General features: G+C 35.7%; 2 protein-coding genes across 2 annotated transcripts in view; one reads left to right on the top strand and one right to left on the bottom strand.

Moving 5' to 3' along the window:
• Positions 1–8,603, bottom strand: part of TAF13 (TATA-box binding protein associated factor 13) — a 62,184-nt gene extending 53,581 nt beyond the window's left edge. The window contains exon 1 of the mRNA XM_053705807.1: positions 8,449–8,603. Coding sequence (XP_053561782.1) covers positions 8,449–8,475 — 27 coding nt within the window. The 5' untranslated portion in view covers positions 8,476–8,603. The remainder of the gene's footprint in view (positions 1–8,448) is intronic.
• Positions 8,604–8,696: 93 nt separating this feature from the next.
• NDC80 (NDC80 kinetochore complex component) overlaps positions 8,697–20,137 on the top strand; it is a 44,740-nt gene continuing 33,299 nt past the window's right edge. The window contains exons 1-2 of the mRNA XM_053705142.1: positions 8,697–8,840; positions 15,057–15,163. Coding sequence (XP_053561117.1) covers positions 15,075–15,163 — 89 coding nt within the window. The 5' untranslated portion in view covers positions 8,697–8,840; positions 15,057–15,074. The remainder of the gene's footprint in view (positions 8,841–15,056; positions 15,164–20,137) is intronic.

Raw genomic sequence — 20,137 nt, 5'->3', positions numbered from 1 at the left:
TAGGGGGCCCTAACCCCAAAAATTGGGTACAATTAGAGAATAGCCTATCACTATCACATAAATTAGACGAGGTGTGTTGGAACCCTGAGTATTTCAACAAATACATTATCTCTTCCTCCTCCATAACAAACGAAACGTGGTCTGATTGGAGACTAACCAACAAATCACCAAACAAAATATCTTCTAGGTATTCTCCTCTCACTACAATTCTACACAACCCAGAATTCCCACCGGGTCTTAATCAATCCTTCCCCCAACTCCCACCCCCGATCAAATCCCTCCCTATATTTCTCTTAACAGATGAGACCCATAGCCTAAAAACAAGCACCCAATTAGCTACTTTAAACCACCCATTTTTATCTTCTTGGTTTCGACTCCACCAAGATAGGCATTATGTAGTCACACACAAATATTTGAAAGACTTAACACGACCACTCACCCCCTTTGAACAAATTTGTCAATCAACAGAAGTTATTCATGGCACAATCTCTAAACTACATAAACTAATTTTACATGACACTTTCCCGCATCTTCCTTCTTACACAAAAAGATGGGACGCAGAGCTGGGGACGTACACCACCCCTAAACTATGGGCACGAAGATTCGACACCCTAACACATTCAGCACATTCAGCTCAAGCTAAAGAGACCAATATTAAACTAATGATGAGATGGTATTTGACACCAGCAAGGTTTAAATCTATCTACAAAAACGCACCTTCATCTTGCTGGACAGGCTGCACCCAAGAAGGGCACATCACTCATATTTGGTGGGATTGCGATCTTATAAAACCTTTCTGGTCACAAATTTTTGAAAACATCAATAGAATTTTAAGCACAAACATAGTTAACTCCTCAGATCTAGTTTTATTATGCCAACCCCCTGCCATCAATTGCAAAATAAGAAAGCACCTCTTTCAAATAATGCTAAACGCTGCAAACCAGCTAATCCCTAAAAAATGGAAATCTACACTGACACCCTGCATCCAAGATTGGATAACACTAGTTCACAAGAACCTTCTCCTGGAAAGACTATACTACCTAAAATTAGGCCAAATATCCTTATACCAAGACATGCTCTTTTTATGGGAATCTTTCAAATTCACTACCACATAAACTCCCCCCAGTTACAAACCTAGCGCCCTACTATCTCTACCTCTATACTTCTCCTTTTCTCCTTCCTTCCTATACTCTTTGCTTCCTCTCTCTTTGCTTTCTCTTTTTAATTTGTGTTAAATGCTACCTTTGTGATACAGTCCGCTCATATTGATATATATCTGTGGAACAGTCTGTCAAGAGGTTTTCATTCTAATACCCCACTAGGGCAAGGAAACCATTAGTCCTACCTTTGAGACAACAGGGGACCCTCCACATTTTCTAAACTCTAACTCATCTCAATCCCAGGGACTCCAATACCTTAGCACACGATGAAGAAATTATTGAACATTGGACTATGGTACACCCTCACAAAAAAAAAGAAAAAAAAAAAAAAGACATTACCTCATGTCATGAGAAGTGACATGTCTAGCTTAATTTATGATCTCTCTCTTGATTTCACTGATGAGTTACGACTGTAAACTGTCAATCGCTATGCTTGTTCACATTTTGTTTTATATTGAAAATAAAAATAAAACATAAACAAAAACAAAAACATATAATAAGACAAAATAATTTGTTTATATATGAAGCCATATTTTTATCAGATATTACTATAGGTTTGCAATTCTGATGTCAGGAATTTACTTAAAACCCAAATGATTTGAATACACATCTCAAGGCTCAATGCAGACAGGAGGTCCCAAAAACTTCAAAAGAGAGCATTTGCTCCCTAGCCAAGTACAAACTTCAAAACATTCTTTACCTCACCACTTAATGAGATTAGATAGTTTCAAACAAAGATAAACATGGTACCTAGATCAGGATGCTACCTGTGGGGGACGCCGAGTCTATAATCAGAAATGGAAAGATGCTCAAAATCCCAAGGAAATGGTAATTAACATAGGGCTGTTAATTACCCCTGAAACTCAGATACACGTCTGTATTGCTAGCTAAGCAAAAGCACGTCTACATTGTGACTCTCAAAATTCACTTTTTAAAATACAACTTGTATTTAGATTTCAAGTAAAATATACCTCAGTATTGCAGGAAAATATATATTTGAATGGATATGAGATTGTCTATTTGTATGATATTAAATATGAACACATGAATATGGGAGATTGTCTATGCCTAAGAAGTGTAATATGGAAAGCTGAAAACCTAAAAATTAAGATTTCGACATGTCTTAACCTATGTATTTTTTTTTAAAACATAGAATATCTTAAGGATGGAAAATGTCTCAAAATTAATAACGCTATTATTTTCATTTCGAATCTGCATCTGATATTGCCATGCATTCAAAAATGCATTAGAAATATGAAATACATTGCATTCCTATTGAGATGCAATACAATGCCAGAAAGCTGTGATTATAGGAAGAGTAAATGATTAATAGTGTAACTGTTTATTAATATGATCACTAAGAACAGGCTTGTATTTGGTATTGGAATGATCAGAAAAATTACATGATACTATCCTATCTATAATTCAAATTGTAAGTGATTAATGCAAAAAGTTATAATAATTTAAATAATCATTTTTATAAGGATATATTAAATTGTAGCAAAAATGGATGATAAGACTATATTTATGGTTGTCTGCTGCCCCTAGGGGATTGGAATGGTATGACAGCCAAACAAATTGTCTATTAGAACACATACAGAGCCAGTGAGGGGCGCGTCCCCCAAAATGAACCAATCAATGCTATGCATCCGAAGGGCCAAGCTAAGACAGCGCCGTGAGCGTAACCGAAAACAGATCATCAATGATTAAATATAAGAAAGACAGAATGCAAGGAACACAGTCTGTTGTCTGCTGATACTGTGTGATTGAATTTGCTGCGATACTTGGGAACACAATCACATATCATAAGCTGAGACTAGCTTCTGGATCTATGCAATAACTTCTTTTCTTCATATGATATTTCATTGTGGTGAGGAAATACAATTCAATTGTAAATAAGGTTAATAAATAAGGTAAATGTTTATGATCTTTGCATAGCATATTAAAATAGTTCAAACTTGTATAGTATTGATTCATATCTGGTTTTCAAGAAATATAATTCAATGTGTCTATAAATTTTAACTAATGATAATAGCACCAAATTTAGTAGCAATCTCACCGAAAATGAGCAAGGAGAGAAGGTATGCAGTATAAAAACGATCCTTTATTTCATCTATTTAAAACCAGCATAAAGGCACAGCACAGGACACAGCTGACGCGTTTCCTGCCTCAAAGGCAGTTCATCAGAGCTAACAAACAAACGTCACTCACAGCTGTTAAATAATCAAGGTAAAAGGTATTTCAACCAATTGTAACTCGTTCAACACCTTTTCAGGTTTAACACATTCAGTACCTCCATTGCAATAATCACTATACTTAATACAAAAATATATACAATCTTCTAACAACTATTAAGAACACTCATTTAAAATGTGAAATATTCAGAAAGAAAATAGAAATAAACTATTTTTTCATACAGTATAAATTTAAATGATGATGGGAAAAGAAATACACAGAGGCTGCACATATTTCATATGAATGCAATATAAAAGTCAGATGCCATATAATAATTGATAGCTGTCCAGTCCCTGCATATTTAATCCCCAACACCATAACACATTTTAACAGAGAACATTATACTATATGGAATATTGGTTATTGTATAATCACGTGTCACATAGACACTTAGCAAATATCCAAAATCTAGAAGAAGGAATATAGACACGTCAAATTTAATTTATATATAAATATATGATCTAACATAGAATGGAATAATTATATCTAGTTCCTATCTATAAACAATTTGACATCGCTAATCTTGTTCATACCATTAGGGGATCCAGTTCTTAATGTATAGATCCAAAACACTTCCTTTCTACTTAAAGCTTGATAACTGTCTCCTCCACGTATTCCCAAGGAAACATGTTCTATTCCTTGGAAACTAAAATAGTCTAAACTACGATCATGGAGTGCAAAGGGTTTAGCTTCTGGTGTCTTAGGTATTTCTGCCTCTATTGATAGTATATGTTCCCTTATCCTGTCTTTTAGTAATCTCGAAGTGAGTCCTACATATTGAAAATTACAATATAGACAAGCGATAAGGTAAACATCATATGTAGAGTTACAATCAATACAATCCCTGATTTTAAATGATTTACCTGTGTTTGTTGAAATAAAACTGTCACCTGTTTTAGCAAATTCACAGCATTTACAAGGCCTGCCCCCACATCTATAGAAACCAGCTTTTCTGGATAGCCAATTTTTATTTGTATTCATCTCATTTTGATTTCTTTTGGAACTAAAATTCTTCATTATCTTTTCACCAATAGTTTCAGACCTCCTAGAGACAAAATTACACATGGCAGAAATAGATTGTAAATCTTTGTCATTCTTTAATATCGGCAACCTTTTTCTTATAATGTTGCAAATGTCATTGTACTGTTTACTGAATTTTGTAACAAAGTTTATACCCCTATTATCTGAACTTTTTGTGATATTGTCTTTCAACAGATTATCCCTATTATAATGGGAGACTTGTTCAGATATTTTCTTTAGGTCACAAGGCTTATAACCTCTATCTGTAAGTCGTGATGTTAGATCATTAGCATGTTTCCAATAATTTTTAAGATTAGTACAATTACGTCTTAGCCTTATATATTGACCTTTGGGTATGCCCTTTTTTAGATGTGATGGATGTAATGAGTCTGCTCTCAGTATAGTGTTGCCTGTTATATCTTTTCTGTAAACCTCAGTGGTTACTTTATCTTCAGAATGACAAATCAGTACATCTAAGTATGGTATATTGTTTTCTGAGGCCTCAGATGTAAATCTTAAGTTTCCCATATTATTGTTCAAATCAAGAAATTTTTCTAAAGCTTGGTTAGAGCCATCCCACACTATCAAGATATCATCAATGTATCTAGTGTACATTTTAATGTTATCTCTAAACTCATTCTGGTCATTAAATATTGTCTCAGTTTCAAAATTTGCAAGGTAAAGATTCGCATACGATGGGGCAAATTTTGCCCCCATCGCAGTGCCTCTTAATTGTAAAAAGAACTCTCCATTGAAGATAAAAAAATTATGTTCCAATAAGAAAGAGATGGCTTGTAGAATGAAATTAGAGATTGATGTCATAGTTCAAACTTGTATAGTATTGATTCATATCTGGTTTTCTAGAAATATAATTCAATGTGTCTATAAATTTTAACTAATGCAAAGAATTTAGGAATTTATCATTAATTTTATGGTTTTGTATATGCATTTTATTGGGGTTTTATTTTAACCCCTTAATGACCACAATGTACCCTGTATGTCACTGGTCGTTAAGGGTTTTTTCAGGACATAATATCACAAGTCTAGCAAGAAGACGCTATTAATACCCTCTCTCCAGCAGGCTTTGTGGAATAGAGCAGTCTCAACGCCGGTGGCAAGACCGCGCTATAAAACAATCAAGTCCCAAAAAAAGGCCAGTGACATACAGGGTACGTCGCTGGTCCTTAAGGGGTTAAAGAATAATTATTAAATATATTGTATTATAACCCGGCCATATACTGACATAACAAAGACATAATTAACAGCTATGTCACATAAGGAAATATAAAATACAGGCAACTGTGTCAAAACAAATACCCAATCCAGGATCTTATAACTTTAAACTACTGTTGATGATAGACAGGAGGGATATTATAATCTAAGCGTCCGTCAGTCCCATGACTTTATGTGCAGGAATAAATGGGCTTTAGATGAAATCTGAGACTTTTGTGTCACATCCTCAAAGTAAAAGTTCCAAGATAGAGGGAGCCCCGAATAGCAAGCGGCACTGCGTCTACCAACATTGTCCAGCAATTGAAGGCACCCGTTTACAAGGTAGAGAGTCTTCTGAGGGTGGTTGTAGAAATCCTGGGTAATGTGCTGAATTGCTAACTCGCGCAATGTGTAGTCTTTGGCTTCGGCATTCCAGGGCCTCCCCCAAAACCCCGAAGGGCCTCAGCCGGCAGAGAGGATTACAAAGTTTGCTGATTCTCGCTTGTGACATCAAGAGACACAGGTGTTGCTGGTGCTACTGAATCCTCCACCTTAGGGATTATTGCTTGCGAGCTACTCGGAATTTCGTAGGATGCACTAGCATGCTGTAGCTTGTTTGAGGGAGTGCTAATAATTTCTCTATACTCGCCCTGATGACGGAACCCCTCCATATCACTGGTTTCCAAGTCTCCTTCAGTATTTAATAAGGAAAATGCTATCAGTAGAGGATCCTGTGGGGCTTTCTCCATTAGGCTTAGACAGAGCACTTCAAGCCTGCACCAGTACTTGTTATTAAAGATGTCCTGAAAGTCAGATTCTTCCTCTGCGTCCATTTTAGATATGATATGGCATGTGTTGTTAATTTCTTCCATCTGTGTAGAGCTGTAAGATCAGTCCTAACCTTCAAAGCTCTTGAATCTTAAGGGTAACTTGGTAAGGACTCTGGTATCGATATAAGCTTGTCCAGCTGTGGGGAAATACCTTGGTTAACCGAGGGGGGTAACGCAGCCTATTAGATGCCACCACACTAGGCCTCTATCACCTGACTTCTTGCTTTAGCTTCAAAAATACAGCTTGGTATTATATATAGAAAACACCCCAGTGTAGTGTGACAGCATTTGACTTAATATTGAAGAGAAAGCCGTTAGGTGACTCTTTAAATCGGCGAATTAAAAAAAGATGCTGCTAGAGCACAGAAAGATGTGACCTTTCCCGATCCCAGTTCAGACACGCCCCCCCCCCCTGCACTTTTTTTTTTAATGGAAGTAAATTGGAAAGTTGTTTAAAACTGCATGCTCTGAATAATGAAAGTTTAATTTTGACTTGAGTGTCCATTTAAGCAATCTAATTCTCAGAACTTGAAACACACCCTGGTGACTTTAAGGCTAGCACTGCTACATACATATCCTTAATTGCCTTTATCAAACAACAACAGCAAAACAATGCATGTTATACTAAATGTATGACAGTAGCTAGCCTTGTCTGCTGACTAAAGCAGAGATTGGCTTCTCCAAATAAGACAAATAGTTGGTGGAGTTTGGCCATTGTAAAATAATTGTGGTAAAAATAATGTTAATTTGTTTAAAAAAAAATCTCTTGTAAATGGTAAGGGCTAAAGCGCCCCCGATTAGCAGTATTAATCCTCATCTACTATGTTACCTTTTTTAATCGGATTAATTCAAGCTCAAGTGGAGCTTTTATTGTAAATATTTCAAGATTTGTATAGGTTGAACTTGATGTACTTCTGTTTTTTTCAAGCTCATCTACTATGTAACTATGTAACCCAAATAAAAAAACACAACAAGCTATGAACAGATAAGACCAGCTTGGAGACAAATTAAAATAAAACATTATGAAATAAAATATATGAATGCAAATTCCCTGCATTATTATTCACAGTCCAAACCCCCTTTCAAACTAAATGGGCTTCCAGAGATGAATTATACCCCTGAAAATACCAAAAGGGTCTATAAATACAAGGATATGACCTACAAAAGCTTTGTTTTGACATTCAGACAGATCATACAATTTGAAAGTTTCCAATTTACTTCTATTATCAAATTTGCTTCATTCCCCTGATATTCTGTGTTGAAGAGATAATTAGGTAAGTGTCTGAAGAACTACAAGACAGGAAATAGTGCTCTTGCAAATGAATAACATTCTTATTGCTACCATAACGTGCTCCAGATATGTGCACGCTCCTGAGCTTACAACCCTGCTTTTTAACAAAGGATACTGATAGAACAAATAAAAGCTGACAATATAAGTAAATTAGAATGTTGTTTAAAAATTGCTTGCTCTGGGCTCCATTTAAGATGCATAATCCTCCAGACTTGTCCAACCGTGGTGATCGACGGCTGCACACGAGCAGGGAGGGGGTGATGCACAAGTTGTGGCTTGTGCAATGTTAAATGCAGGCAGCGCTATACCAGGCAGAGATGTCTGCCCATTCGTAAATGGACCCCTCTGTCTAAATCTGTAGAGAATGTTTGTGTTTCATGTCCCTTTACTTCTTAGCTTTAGGGCCATAAACACATATGGTATCTAGAAAGGATCTTCCAAGTTTAATAACCCCTCAAATACAATAAATGGTCTTTATATCTAGTATCCCTTTGACTAGACGATCTAAAACCACACCAGTCTTATACGTTTGATAACCACATTAATATCAAAGAGAGGAGCTATACATTAATCCCTTGGTTTCCAGAGGGGCTGCACACGGAAAGTGCATGAATCCATTACATATATGAACACTACAGCTTCCGTGTATAAATTTGTCTTGAAAATAACCGCATTATAAATTAGTTTGCCTGTCCCATACCGTCTGATCTTCATCCTCATCAGCCATGGCAGCTTAACTCCTCGGTACAAACCAAATACAACGAATCTTCGGACCGTAACTAAACCAAACTGTAACACCAGGATTCTACTTCCTGTTAGGTCAAACTAAGCGGAGCAGAAGTTTGACCTGCACACTATCCAATCAAATACGAGCGGTGGGTGACTTTACTGTTCATTTTGGTTAGCTATAAAGTTTATTGAAAAAAGCAAACATCTTACAGCCAAACAGATGCTTCCGCCAGCCGTCAATCTGGTGACGTCATCAGCAGTGGCGGCTTATAGTTGTTAGGCGCTGGATTTGAATTTTTTTCAGTGATAGAGAAGAGACGGAGATCGGTAATCCCCATCGGAAGAGAGCAATTTGTCTGAGAGGTATAAAAGATTTCTTTAGAGTGTTAAATCTCGTATAATCTCATGTTGTAGTAAAAAGCGGATACACTGGGGTCCCTCCCATCTTTTAGTGACCTAGCTATTATGATAACACATAACGTTTTTTTGGAGAGTTCTCTGAGCAGTATTACTGTACATTCTTTCTTGATAACATTCCTGCGGGGCACACTAACAGACACGATTTTTAGGATTACTGAACTAGAGCAACGGTGAAAAATCAGCTGATCAGTAACCATAGTTATGAACCTGCTCTCATCCAAAGTAATACTTAAATTCTGTCCTGTAAGTGTGCTTTGTGGATTAGAATTGAGAAACTCTGATCTAAAGGACTGACATACTCCAGCCACAAACTCTGCACCTGGTACACAATTAATTATTGTGTCTGGGTCCTAAGGAAAAGACAGACATCCCAACCTGCAAAAACTCATTTCAGGGAGATGGCTTCACCCGTTACTGCGTCACCCCCTCCCTCCCAGTTATATATTGGACACCTTGAAACCCTAAATAAGATAGACTTATCATTAAAGTAGCTTCCCACTAAAGTAGGGTTGCCAGGTGTCTGCGACAAAAATACCGGACAGATAAGCGGGGTGGGGGGGATTTAAAACAAAAAAGCATGTGAGTGTGTATATATATATATATATATATATATATATATATATATATATATATATATATATATATATATATATATATATATATATAAAATATAAGTAATAATATATGTATAATAATATTGTGTACATAGATATATACATACACACACATTATTATTATTATTATTATTATTATTATTATTATTATTATATTATACATATAATATTAAATATACCTATAAATTGTATATGTATTTGTGTGTGTATATATATATATATGTGTGTGTGTGTGTATGTGTATATATATATATATATATATATATATATATATATATATATACAGTTATATACAGTGAGGCCTCGGTTTACGAATTTAATTCGTTCTCCGGGTCGTTTCGTATTGCGAAAAATTCGTAAACCGAAACACGGTTTCCCATAGGAATGCATTGAAAATCAATTAATGCGTTCCGGAGGTCCGAAAAAATTCAAATAAAGTGTCCAAAAAATGCTCCAAAAGGCTTAACAACTTGCTGCAAATGGCTCCAATGTCTCCAAAAGGCTCCACAACTTGCTGCAAATGGCTCCAAAAGGCTTAACAACTTGCTCCAAAAGGCTCAACAACTTGCTGCAAAATGGCTCCAAAACCTCTCCAACACCTCCACACTGGTACCCAAACTTCATTAATTCAATCATACTTGAGTATGCAGGGGGCACAGGGGCCACTGGTTTCGTATTGCGAAAAATATTCGTAAACCGAGGGGGGCAAACCGGCATTTTGTTTCGTATTGCGAAAAAAATTCGTAAACAGAGTCAAATTTTCTTCAAATTTCGATTTCGTAAACCGAAATTTCGTACACCGAGTCGTGCGTAAACCGGGGCCTCACTGTATATATGTGTGTGATATACATATGATATATATGTACCCAATATTATATTATACATATATTATTACTTATATTTTATACATATATACATACATGTATATATACACGTGTGTGTGTGTGTATATATATATATATGTGTATATATATATATATATATATATATATATATATATATATATATATATATGTGTGTAATAATACATGTATAATATAATAATAATATTGTGTATATATATATATCACATACATACATATATATATTATATACACACACACATTATTATTATATTATACATATAATATTAAATATACTTATAAATTGTATATGTATTTGTGTGTGTGTATATATATATATATATATATATATATATATATATATATATATATATATATATATATATATATATATATATATATATATATATATATATATATATATATATATATATATATATATATATATATATATATATATATATATATACACACACACACAACTTTAACAGGTAAGTCTAGCACCTTTCTTAATGCTATTTTTTCAGCTACCTTTTTCCAGGATTATAGCAGTGCACGACCGCTGAGTGGGGTCTGCCAGCCCACATATATGGATATAATAAAGCAAGATAGCGTCAGCACTTCTTCATACAAAATTCCACTTTATTGAGGCTTCAGACAAAGTTAAAAACAGCGACGTTTCGAGTCAACACAGACCCTTAGTCATGCCTAAGGGTCTGTGTTGACTCGAAACGTCGCTGTTTTTAACTTTGTCTGAAGCCTCAATAAAGTGGAATTTTGTATGAAGAAGTGCTGACGCTATCTTGCTTTATTATATATATATATATATATATATATATATATATATATATATATATATATATATATATATATATATATATATATATATATATATATATATATATATATATATATATATATATATATATATAGATAGTGTGGCCTGTAAGTGAAGGAAGGGTGATATGATATATAACAATTATTTAAAAATGAAAAGACTGAGTCTGAGACACACATTTACATTATCACATACCTCATTGTTTTGATTGAATAACTGTATTTAGACTGAGTTTGAGTCTCCCTTCATGTGAGTGACACACACTTATTGACAATGGTTAGCAAAGTTATTGCTTGGCTGGCACCAACAGCAGCATAGACTGACTGACTGTAGACATAGAGAGTGTCAGCGCAGCCTGCAGATCCTCTTGCTGTTGTGACGTCACGCGCGTGATCACGTGACGTCCGACAGTCTCACACTACGACGGCAGCACGCAAGGCGCAGGCTGAGGGGCACCGCACATCAGGATCAGCTGAGCCTGAGCGGAGCCTGTTAGACAACGAGAGGACTGTTAGACGAGTGGACATGGGCTGCGGGCGGCTGCCACTGTCAGGGCTGGGCATTGGGCATAAATAATAAAAAAAAATATAAATTTAAAAATTCAAAAGCAAACTAGCTAAGGCTATGTCCGGTATTTTAAAAATAAAATTACCGGGCAGTAGCCTGAAATACCGGACAGTCCGGTCTAATACCGGACACCTGGCAACCCTACACTAAAGTCACATTAAAAAAAAAAAAAATAGTTATATTGCAAAACCACATACAAGAAACCTATTTTCCAGTGATCGTACGCTTGTTGAATGCTTATATATTTTAAAATAGGAAGTTTTAATTACGTGCAGTAAATAAGGTAGTATTTGTGTTTTTATTTTATTAAAATTAGTGGGGGATTTTTGGTTACTGATGCTTTGAGGGTTCTATAACGTCCCAGCAACTAAAGGCATTCCTTAAAGAAGCACTTTTCCGGATTTGCGCCACATTGGATCATGGTAATTGGAGTTTCAGGGAGATTGCATTCCATTTGCTGGCATCAGGGAGCCGCTATTACAATCAGGGAGACTCCCTGAACTTCAGGGAGAGTTGGGATGTCTGAAAAGAGCACCTCTAAGATACAGGGAAAAGCTGAATGCAGACTTCCTGTGATATATTTGTTAAGGTCTTTGACTTATTATTTGCTAAAACTTTATTTTAGTTGGACAGGGAGCTGAATACAGCCATCAACGAGCAAGTGCTACCCAGGGTACTTAACCAAAAATTGACTGGCTCCTAATCTTACATTCCTGCTTTTTTCAAAGAAAGATGTCAAGAGAACAAAGAAAAACAATAATACGAGTGAAACAAAATAGGATTTAATATCTCTTTAACTGGGTTGACACTGTGGAACATTGGGTTATTCAATTGCAATGCTTTTTGTATTGTGATTGTGTTGTCAATTCATCAAATAAGTGAGATATGCTGTGATCTAAAAAGCCATTGCAGAAAATGCATCATGTCTGCAGAAAGAACGGGACACGTGCAGGAACTGTTAGCATTTTTAGTTTTGCAGCGCTGCTCCACATCATACTGTTCTCTTCAAACAGTGCTGTGCTCTGACTGCACTGTGTAAGTTTTCCTTAATACAGTACGGTCAGAGCAAAGCACTGTTTAAAGAGAATAGTCAAATATGGAACAGTGCTGCAACGTGCAAAGCATTGGTTGATGACTGGCTCTCAGGGATTTTTTTTTCAACTCTACCCCTAGTCTTTTCTGGCCTATAAAGATGTGACATCTGAATTTTACAATTCTTGTGAGCAATGCACCTTTTTTTCTACAGTTTTACCTTAGAATTATGTGATGCTTGACCAAGAGTAAAAGAAACAAATTTATTCAAGAGACATTTTAAAAAACATTTTTTTTTCTTCTTTGCAGCTAATTTGCAATGCAATATATTATACAACTTTACAAAATGCTTTATTCTACAGTTAATCAACCCATTGCAAATGGGCTGTTGCCTTCTAATTTACAATGTCATTTCATTTAAAAAAAAATCTGCAGAAAAATTTTCACAAAAAAACAATCTTATCACAGAAAGAGAAACAAAAATCTGTGTCAGGAAAACTTATATTTGGTATGCTATAGTTTGCCTCATTGGTGGTTTGGTGCCATTACCATCACATTAATAACCTCATCTGCCTTGTTGTCATATAATAATTTTTGTGGTTTTGCAACTCTGAGTCTTGATGGATCTACCAGTAGTACATATGCTAACATCTATCTCAGATGGTGGGAGAGTTTGTCTTTAAAGTGAAGGTCATTCTTGATGAATTAGTGCCCGGTTTTTAATAATCCTATTAAAAACAAGGGCACTTTAATTCATCAAAATTGACATTTCACTTCTTTTCTTCAAAAACTTACCTATTAATCCTGGCAGCCGCTCCAGCGATTCCCCCGGCCGTCTGAAGCCTCTGCAGACATCAGAAATGACAAAACTGGCTTTCTCCAATCACCGCTCCCCCCCCCGGATGAAGTGCTGGAGCGGCTGCGAGGATTAAAAGGTAAGTATTTGAAGAAAAGAAGTGAAATGTCAATTTTGATGAATTAAAGTCCCCTTGTTTTTAATAGGATTATTAAAAACCGGGCACTAATTCATCAAAATTGACCTTCACTTTAATGATAACATGTCTATGATGTGCTGGTAATTTGGAGAGGACAGCAGGAATTATTTCTGGAATTCATTAATGTACTCAATACTAATAATCTGAAGTTTACATCAGAAATTTATTATAACTCTATCAATTTCCTTGATTTAAAAATTGGTAGGGAATGTTTGGGTTTGGTTCAATTGGACCTGCATCGCAAACAAACTGTTACAAACTTTCTACTAAATTTCAGTAATTCACATCATTTTGCAACCGAAAAGGCAATCCCTGTCATTGAATTTCTCAGACTGAGATGAAATTGCTCTGATATGAATATGAACAAAGGGCACAAACATCGGGAAAGAGACTGAAGGATAGGGGCTATATGGGGAAAATCATTGGAAAAGCCTATCAAAGGGCGTTACACACTTCCAGGGAGAATCTCTTGTGTGTGAAAACAAAACGCTACTCATCTGAGGATGGAGTGAGGTTTATAGGCACATTTAATATGTGTCAAATGGAGATTTCTAATATCCTTAATATTAGGCGCTTTTTTAGCTATATACTTTCCTAACAGCAAGGGTGAGTTTAACGCTGTTTTTTTACAAAACGATGAGAGAAACTCATGTTTATTTGTACTGATGGTAAATCCTAGCGTTTGTTATACGCTTGGATTTACCATCTCCTTAAGTGTATATGTGTCACACTGCCTAGTCAGTGTAAAATATTGGTGTAATTAGTTCAAAGGAAGAAAAATATGTAGTTAGACAGTAGCAGTGTGTACCAATTTGCTTTGTATAATGTAGAAAAGTATTGTTTATTTTGCATATATCTCTGAACAAGCCAAACACCAAACAAAAAAACGATCTCATAGCAGGGTCCTGAATCTGAAATAAAATGGTCGGCTCTTGCTGTAACTATTAAAAAAGCAAAAAACAGACTGCTATTTTTCCAACTCCAAAAATCACTTAATCTGAGTTAGATCTTATGTAATATCTGTAATGAACTTGATGTGATCAGCGATCTGGCATTATCTGCAACTTAACCTTTATTTAGGCCCATCATCAACATATCGTTATTTATCTATATTGTATTCCTTAGTGTTACAGTGTCAATTGGGAGAATGTATGTGTGAATGACATGAAAGGAGATGAGGTTCAAACTGTGTATGAGAAGAAATAGTAGGCTGGAACTATGTTATGAAAATATAATTTTATTTTCTATGTCCTTCTTTTTTTTTTTTTTAGTATCCCTTGGCAGGAAGAATGAGGAGAAGTTCAGTGACAAACAGGCAATCGCTCCTGCCTTTACGGGTGCAGGATTCTAGCAAAGCGAGTCTAATCACACCTCAGAAGTAAGCCCATGCACTTTTATTATATATAACTCCAGACAGTGTGCACTCCTGAATAACAAGAACAACAGCCTTGGGTGCAGCCAAATAACAGTAAATAGCTCCGGACAAAAGCGCACTCCTCAGGTCTTAGCAAAGGAATAGTCCCTTTATTGTGAATGTTTTCGGTTTTAGCGAACCTTCCTCAGACAAATAGTGAGACAAGAAAGAGCATTTACCCCACACCAAACATATAACCTCTTGTGTAGCAAACAATCCTACACAACGTTCTCCCCAGTAACTCCACCCCTTCCGTCGGAGTGAGCATCCGGGGCAGCATGTGTCGGATACTAGAATCTATATTAAAAACAAGTAAACAATACTCAACGCACCTAGATAATTCTATCATACATACAGCGCCCTTAGTAACAAGCACCAAAGGGAGGGGGAGGACCGGTGTCTCACAACGTAAGCACAAAGTCTCACAGGTTACTATGGTAACGCATACAACAGGTGCCAATAGGCAGAGACAGTAAGTGCAGACTTTGTAATCACCCAATGGACAGTGCCAGAAAAGACTACATAAAAATGTAATAGATCCATAATGCAAAACATCTAGGTCTATGAGGAAATGAGACATAGAAGGAGAAACGCACATAATAGGAAAAACACACATAATTAGAATTGGAGGGCCCTCCTAATTTAGCAAATTGAATCACAGGCACAATAGAGCAAATAGACTGAATATATTAGTTATATATTAGAAGTTCACACCAGTACTTAGAAAAGCATAGATGGATAGTGAATCTCATCAAATAATTATAGGTGTTTACAAGAACACCTGCCAGTCAAGATGGGTGTTCTTACGTTGTGAGACACCGGTCCTCCCCCTCCCTTTGGTGCTTGTTACTACGGGCGCTGTATGTATGATAAAATTATCTAGGTGCGTTGTCATGCTTGCTAAATTGTGCTGTGTATTGTTTACTTGTTTTTAATATAGATTCTAGTATCTGACACACGCTGCCCCGGATGCTTACTACGACGGAAGGGGCGGAGCTACTGGGGAGAACGTTGTGTCGGATTGTTTGCTACACGAGAGGTTATATGTTTGGTGTTGGATAAGTGCTCTTTCTTGTCTCACTATTTGTCTGAGGACGGTTTACTAAAACCAAAAACGTTCACAATAAAGTGACTATTCCTTTGCTGAGACCTGTGGAGTGCGCTTTTGTCCGGAGATATATAATCTCAGATAGAGGACGGCACTCACTGGTCTTTTTCAAGTGTACTTTTCGGGGACACACTCCCCTTCCTCAGAAGTTCTAGTGGGTCTGATAACATTTTGTAGGTGTTGTAGCATTAAACCACACATGATGTGGATACTATACCCTATCTGACCCTTGCATTAATAAATGCTTTAAAAGAGTGCTGTAGTTCCTGTCTTGGTGTGATACGCAGATTAGTGTATCCTGTTCTTTAGCAATTGTTATAACATTTAAAACATTGTGTAGCTTTGAAAAGAAAGTGGGTGCTTCAAATAAGGAACCTCCGAAAGTCCTGCACTCTGCTAATAATTCAAAGAGTATAGGACATTAAAGGGGCAGTCTAGTCAAAATTAAACTTTCATGATTCAGATAGGGCATGCAATTTTAAACAACTTTCCAATTTACTTCTATTATCTAATTTGCTCAATTCTTTAGATATCCTTTGTTGAAGAAATAGCAATGCACATGTGTGAGCCAATCACACAAGGCCTCTATGTGCAGCAACCAATCAGCAGCTACTGAGCATATCTAGATATGCTTTTCAGCAAGTGCTATCAAGAGAATGAAGCAAATTAGATAATAGAAGTAAATTAGAAAGTTGTTTAAAATGACAAGCTCTTTCTAAATCACAAAAGAAAAAATTTGGGTTTCATGTCCCTTTAAGCGGCTTTTGCACAACAAAAAATGTAATCCCAATATCCAGCCACTTTCTTATTTTAAGCTACACACAAGATATCGCTAATTCTCACCTGCTGATTTACAAATGATGTATTTTATTATTATTTTTGGGAGGGATAATTTATTTACTATTTAAAGGGACAGTCTAGTGAAAATTTAACTTTCATGATTCAGACAGCGCATGCAATTTTAAACAACTTTTATCATCAAATTCGCTTTGTTCTTTTAGTATTCTTTGTTGAAAGCTAAACCTAAGTAGGCTCATATGCTAATTTCTAAGTCCTTGAAGGACGACTCTCATTTCAGTGCATTTTGACAGTTATTCAAAGCTAGATATCACTAGTTCATGTGTGCGCCACATGTATACCATTGTTCTCACTCCTGTAGAGTTATTTATGAATCAGCAGTGATTGGCTGAAATGCAAGTCCGTCAAAAGAACTGAGATAAGGGGCTGTCTGCAGAGGCTTAGATACAAGGTAATCACATAGGTAAAAAAATATATATTAATAATATAACCGTGTTATGCAAAACTGGGGAATGGGGAAATAAAGGGATTATCTTTTTAAACAATAAAAAATCTGGAGTAGACTGTACCTTTTTAAAAACATTACTCACAATCAATCTAAAATATTTTAATATTGAGCAGCAGTAATTGTGTTCAAAAACCGTGCAGATGAATATTCCAATCACATGATCTTTAATAAAGTCCAATCATTTGTTTCCCATCTGAAAAAAAGTCTATGGTTCCCCTTTCTAGTAGTTCCTATGTAAGTACTCAGTTAGGTACAATGTACTTTTTCTCCCAATATATATCTCTCTATCATCTCTCTTAATTAAGTAGTGTAAAATCCTACTCGGGTAGTCTTTCCTCTATTTTTCAGTTTAATAAACAGTCCTTTTTTTCTAAACAAACTTTATTGTAAATATATCTAAAACATTAAGGACCAGATTATGAGTGGAGCGTAAACGTTCGCGCGCAAGCAATATCGTTTTTTATTTTTATATTAGTTTATTTTTATTAGGTTTTTACATAACAACTTTACATAATATAATATGTTCAGATTTCACAATAGATGGTGAGACATTTACATACAGTGATTACTGCCAATTCAGCAGTCTGATACCAATGACTTAGAATACATAGTCTGTAGAATGACTCTTATTGGTGTAAAATCTTTATAGTATCAAAGTGTGGGATATACATATTGTAACCTATAGATTTAAAGTACAACTGGCTCCTGTTAAATAGGGCCTGGGATATTCAACACATAACAACTACAGGCAAGGCAATTTTGGCAATTGATTAAAACAATATAGGTTCTTTTAGTTTTTCGGCTTGTAATGGTATATTTATTTATTCGTTCACATCTGCTTGTCTGGCTTCATATAGATATGAATCCCAATAAAATGAGATGTCTTGGAAAAGGTCCATGTGACTAGTTTTGTAGTAGTAGTATCTCTCTAGTAGTAGTGTTTTGCTAACTTTATTTTCCCATGTCCCTATGGTAGGTGCTTCTTTTTTCCTCCAGTTTAGTGCTATAATCTGTCTAGCAGAGTTGAGTAGTATCTGGCATAAGGCCATTTTTAATTTTGCATCTAATTCCTTCTTGTAGATTGAATAGGCATAACCAAGGGTTGGGTTGGATTTCGCTGGATAGTATTACTTTTGGTTCAAGATAATTAAACAACTCTAAGGTTTGAATTATGTCACATGACCACCATATGTGTAGCATATCACCTTTCTCATCTCCACATCTCCAGCATTTGCCAGATGCGGTTGGAAATTTATATGTTTTATCCTCTGTGGGGTGAGGTACTATCTTTGTAAGATTTTTATATTTGTTTCTAAGGCCTGAGCCGAGTGTGCTGTGCTTTTGAAAGATGCGTTTCCATGTGTGGTTCGAGTAGGTCTCTTTCAGCTCTTTTTCCCACGCTACAGTATATTTATGTGGTTTTGGCAAGGAGGCAGTTAGTAGTAAGTTTTAGCAGGTGGAGATTCTTTTAGTCTGTATAGTGGGTATGAGGCACAGTTTTTCAAAACTTGAGAGTTCTCTTATTATCTTATCTGTCTGTCTATGGGAGGTCAAGAAGTGGTTGACTTGGTGATATTTAAACCATGAAGTGAAGAAGCTATGTCTTATTTCCTGTAACTCTTGTAATAGTTTTAGTGTTTTGTTTTCTAGCAATGTAGTTATTGGCATAGTATCTTCTATCATGTTGATTGTGGCGAAGGTCCCTGTTTAGCCAGAAAGAAAATCAGGGTTATTTAAGAGTGGCATGAGTAAAGGGACAATATTTCTCCGTGGTGTGTTAAAATGTACTGCCAGTCTGTGACTGTTTCTGTTATGCTGGGGATTCCACATTTTTTCAATCATTCAAGATGTTTGGGGGTCCAAGTTGTTTTGAATTTGTTAAATCGTGCTCTGATTGGACCCAACATCTGTAATTTGTTTTGGAATGCTGGCACCATGCTCAGATCCTTTATATGAATATAGCTCTTTTGTATAGTAAGATTGGGAACCCCTAAGCCTCCGATCTCTTTTGGGCAGTACATGGTTTTCTTGGCTATCCTAGGTGGTTTTCAATTCCATATGTACTCATCCTATTATTTTTGCATTTTGGGTAGGTATTTAGCTCTGTAGGGCATGTGAAGTGTTTGTAGTAGGTAAAGTATCTTAGGAAGTAATGTCACCTTGACCGTGCTTATTCGACCTAACTAAGAAATATTCTTGGAAGACCAAGTTGAAGTAAGTCTAATAAATTCAGATAGTACTTTGTTATAGTTTAGAGATAATAGCTTATTTTTGCATGGGGATAGTAAGACTCCTAAGTATTTTAAAGAATTATTTTGTATCTTGAAAGTGCTCTATTTTTTTTTTTTTTTTTTTTTTTAAATTGGATAAATCTGTAGGGGTTAGGTTAATCGGCAATGCCTCAGGTTTGTTCATATTTACTAAAAAAAATTGATAAATCTCCATATCAGGTTAGTTCTTTCAATGTTTTAGGGAGAGAAGAGGACGGGGATGTTATTGTCATGAGAATATCATCGGCAAACAT

The sequence above is a fragment of the Bombina bombina genome, chromosome 3 (genome assembly GCF_027579735.1).
Source record: "Bombina bombina isolate aBomBom1 chromosome 3, aBomBom1.pri, whole genome shotgun sequence".
Lineage (NCBI taxonomy): Eukaryota > Metazoa > Chordata > Amphibia > Anura > Bombinatoridae > Bombina > Bombina bombina.
Note: the sequence above shows the minus strand (reverse complement) of the source record. Positions and strands in the feature narration are given on the sequence as shown.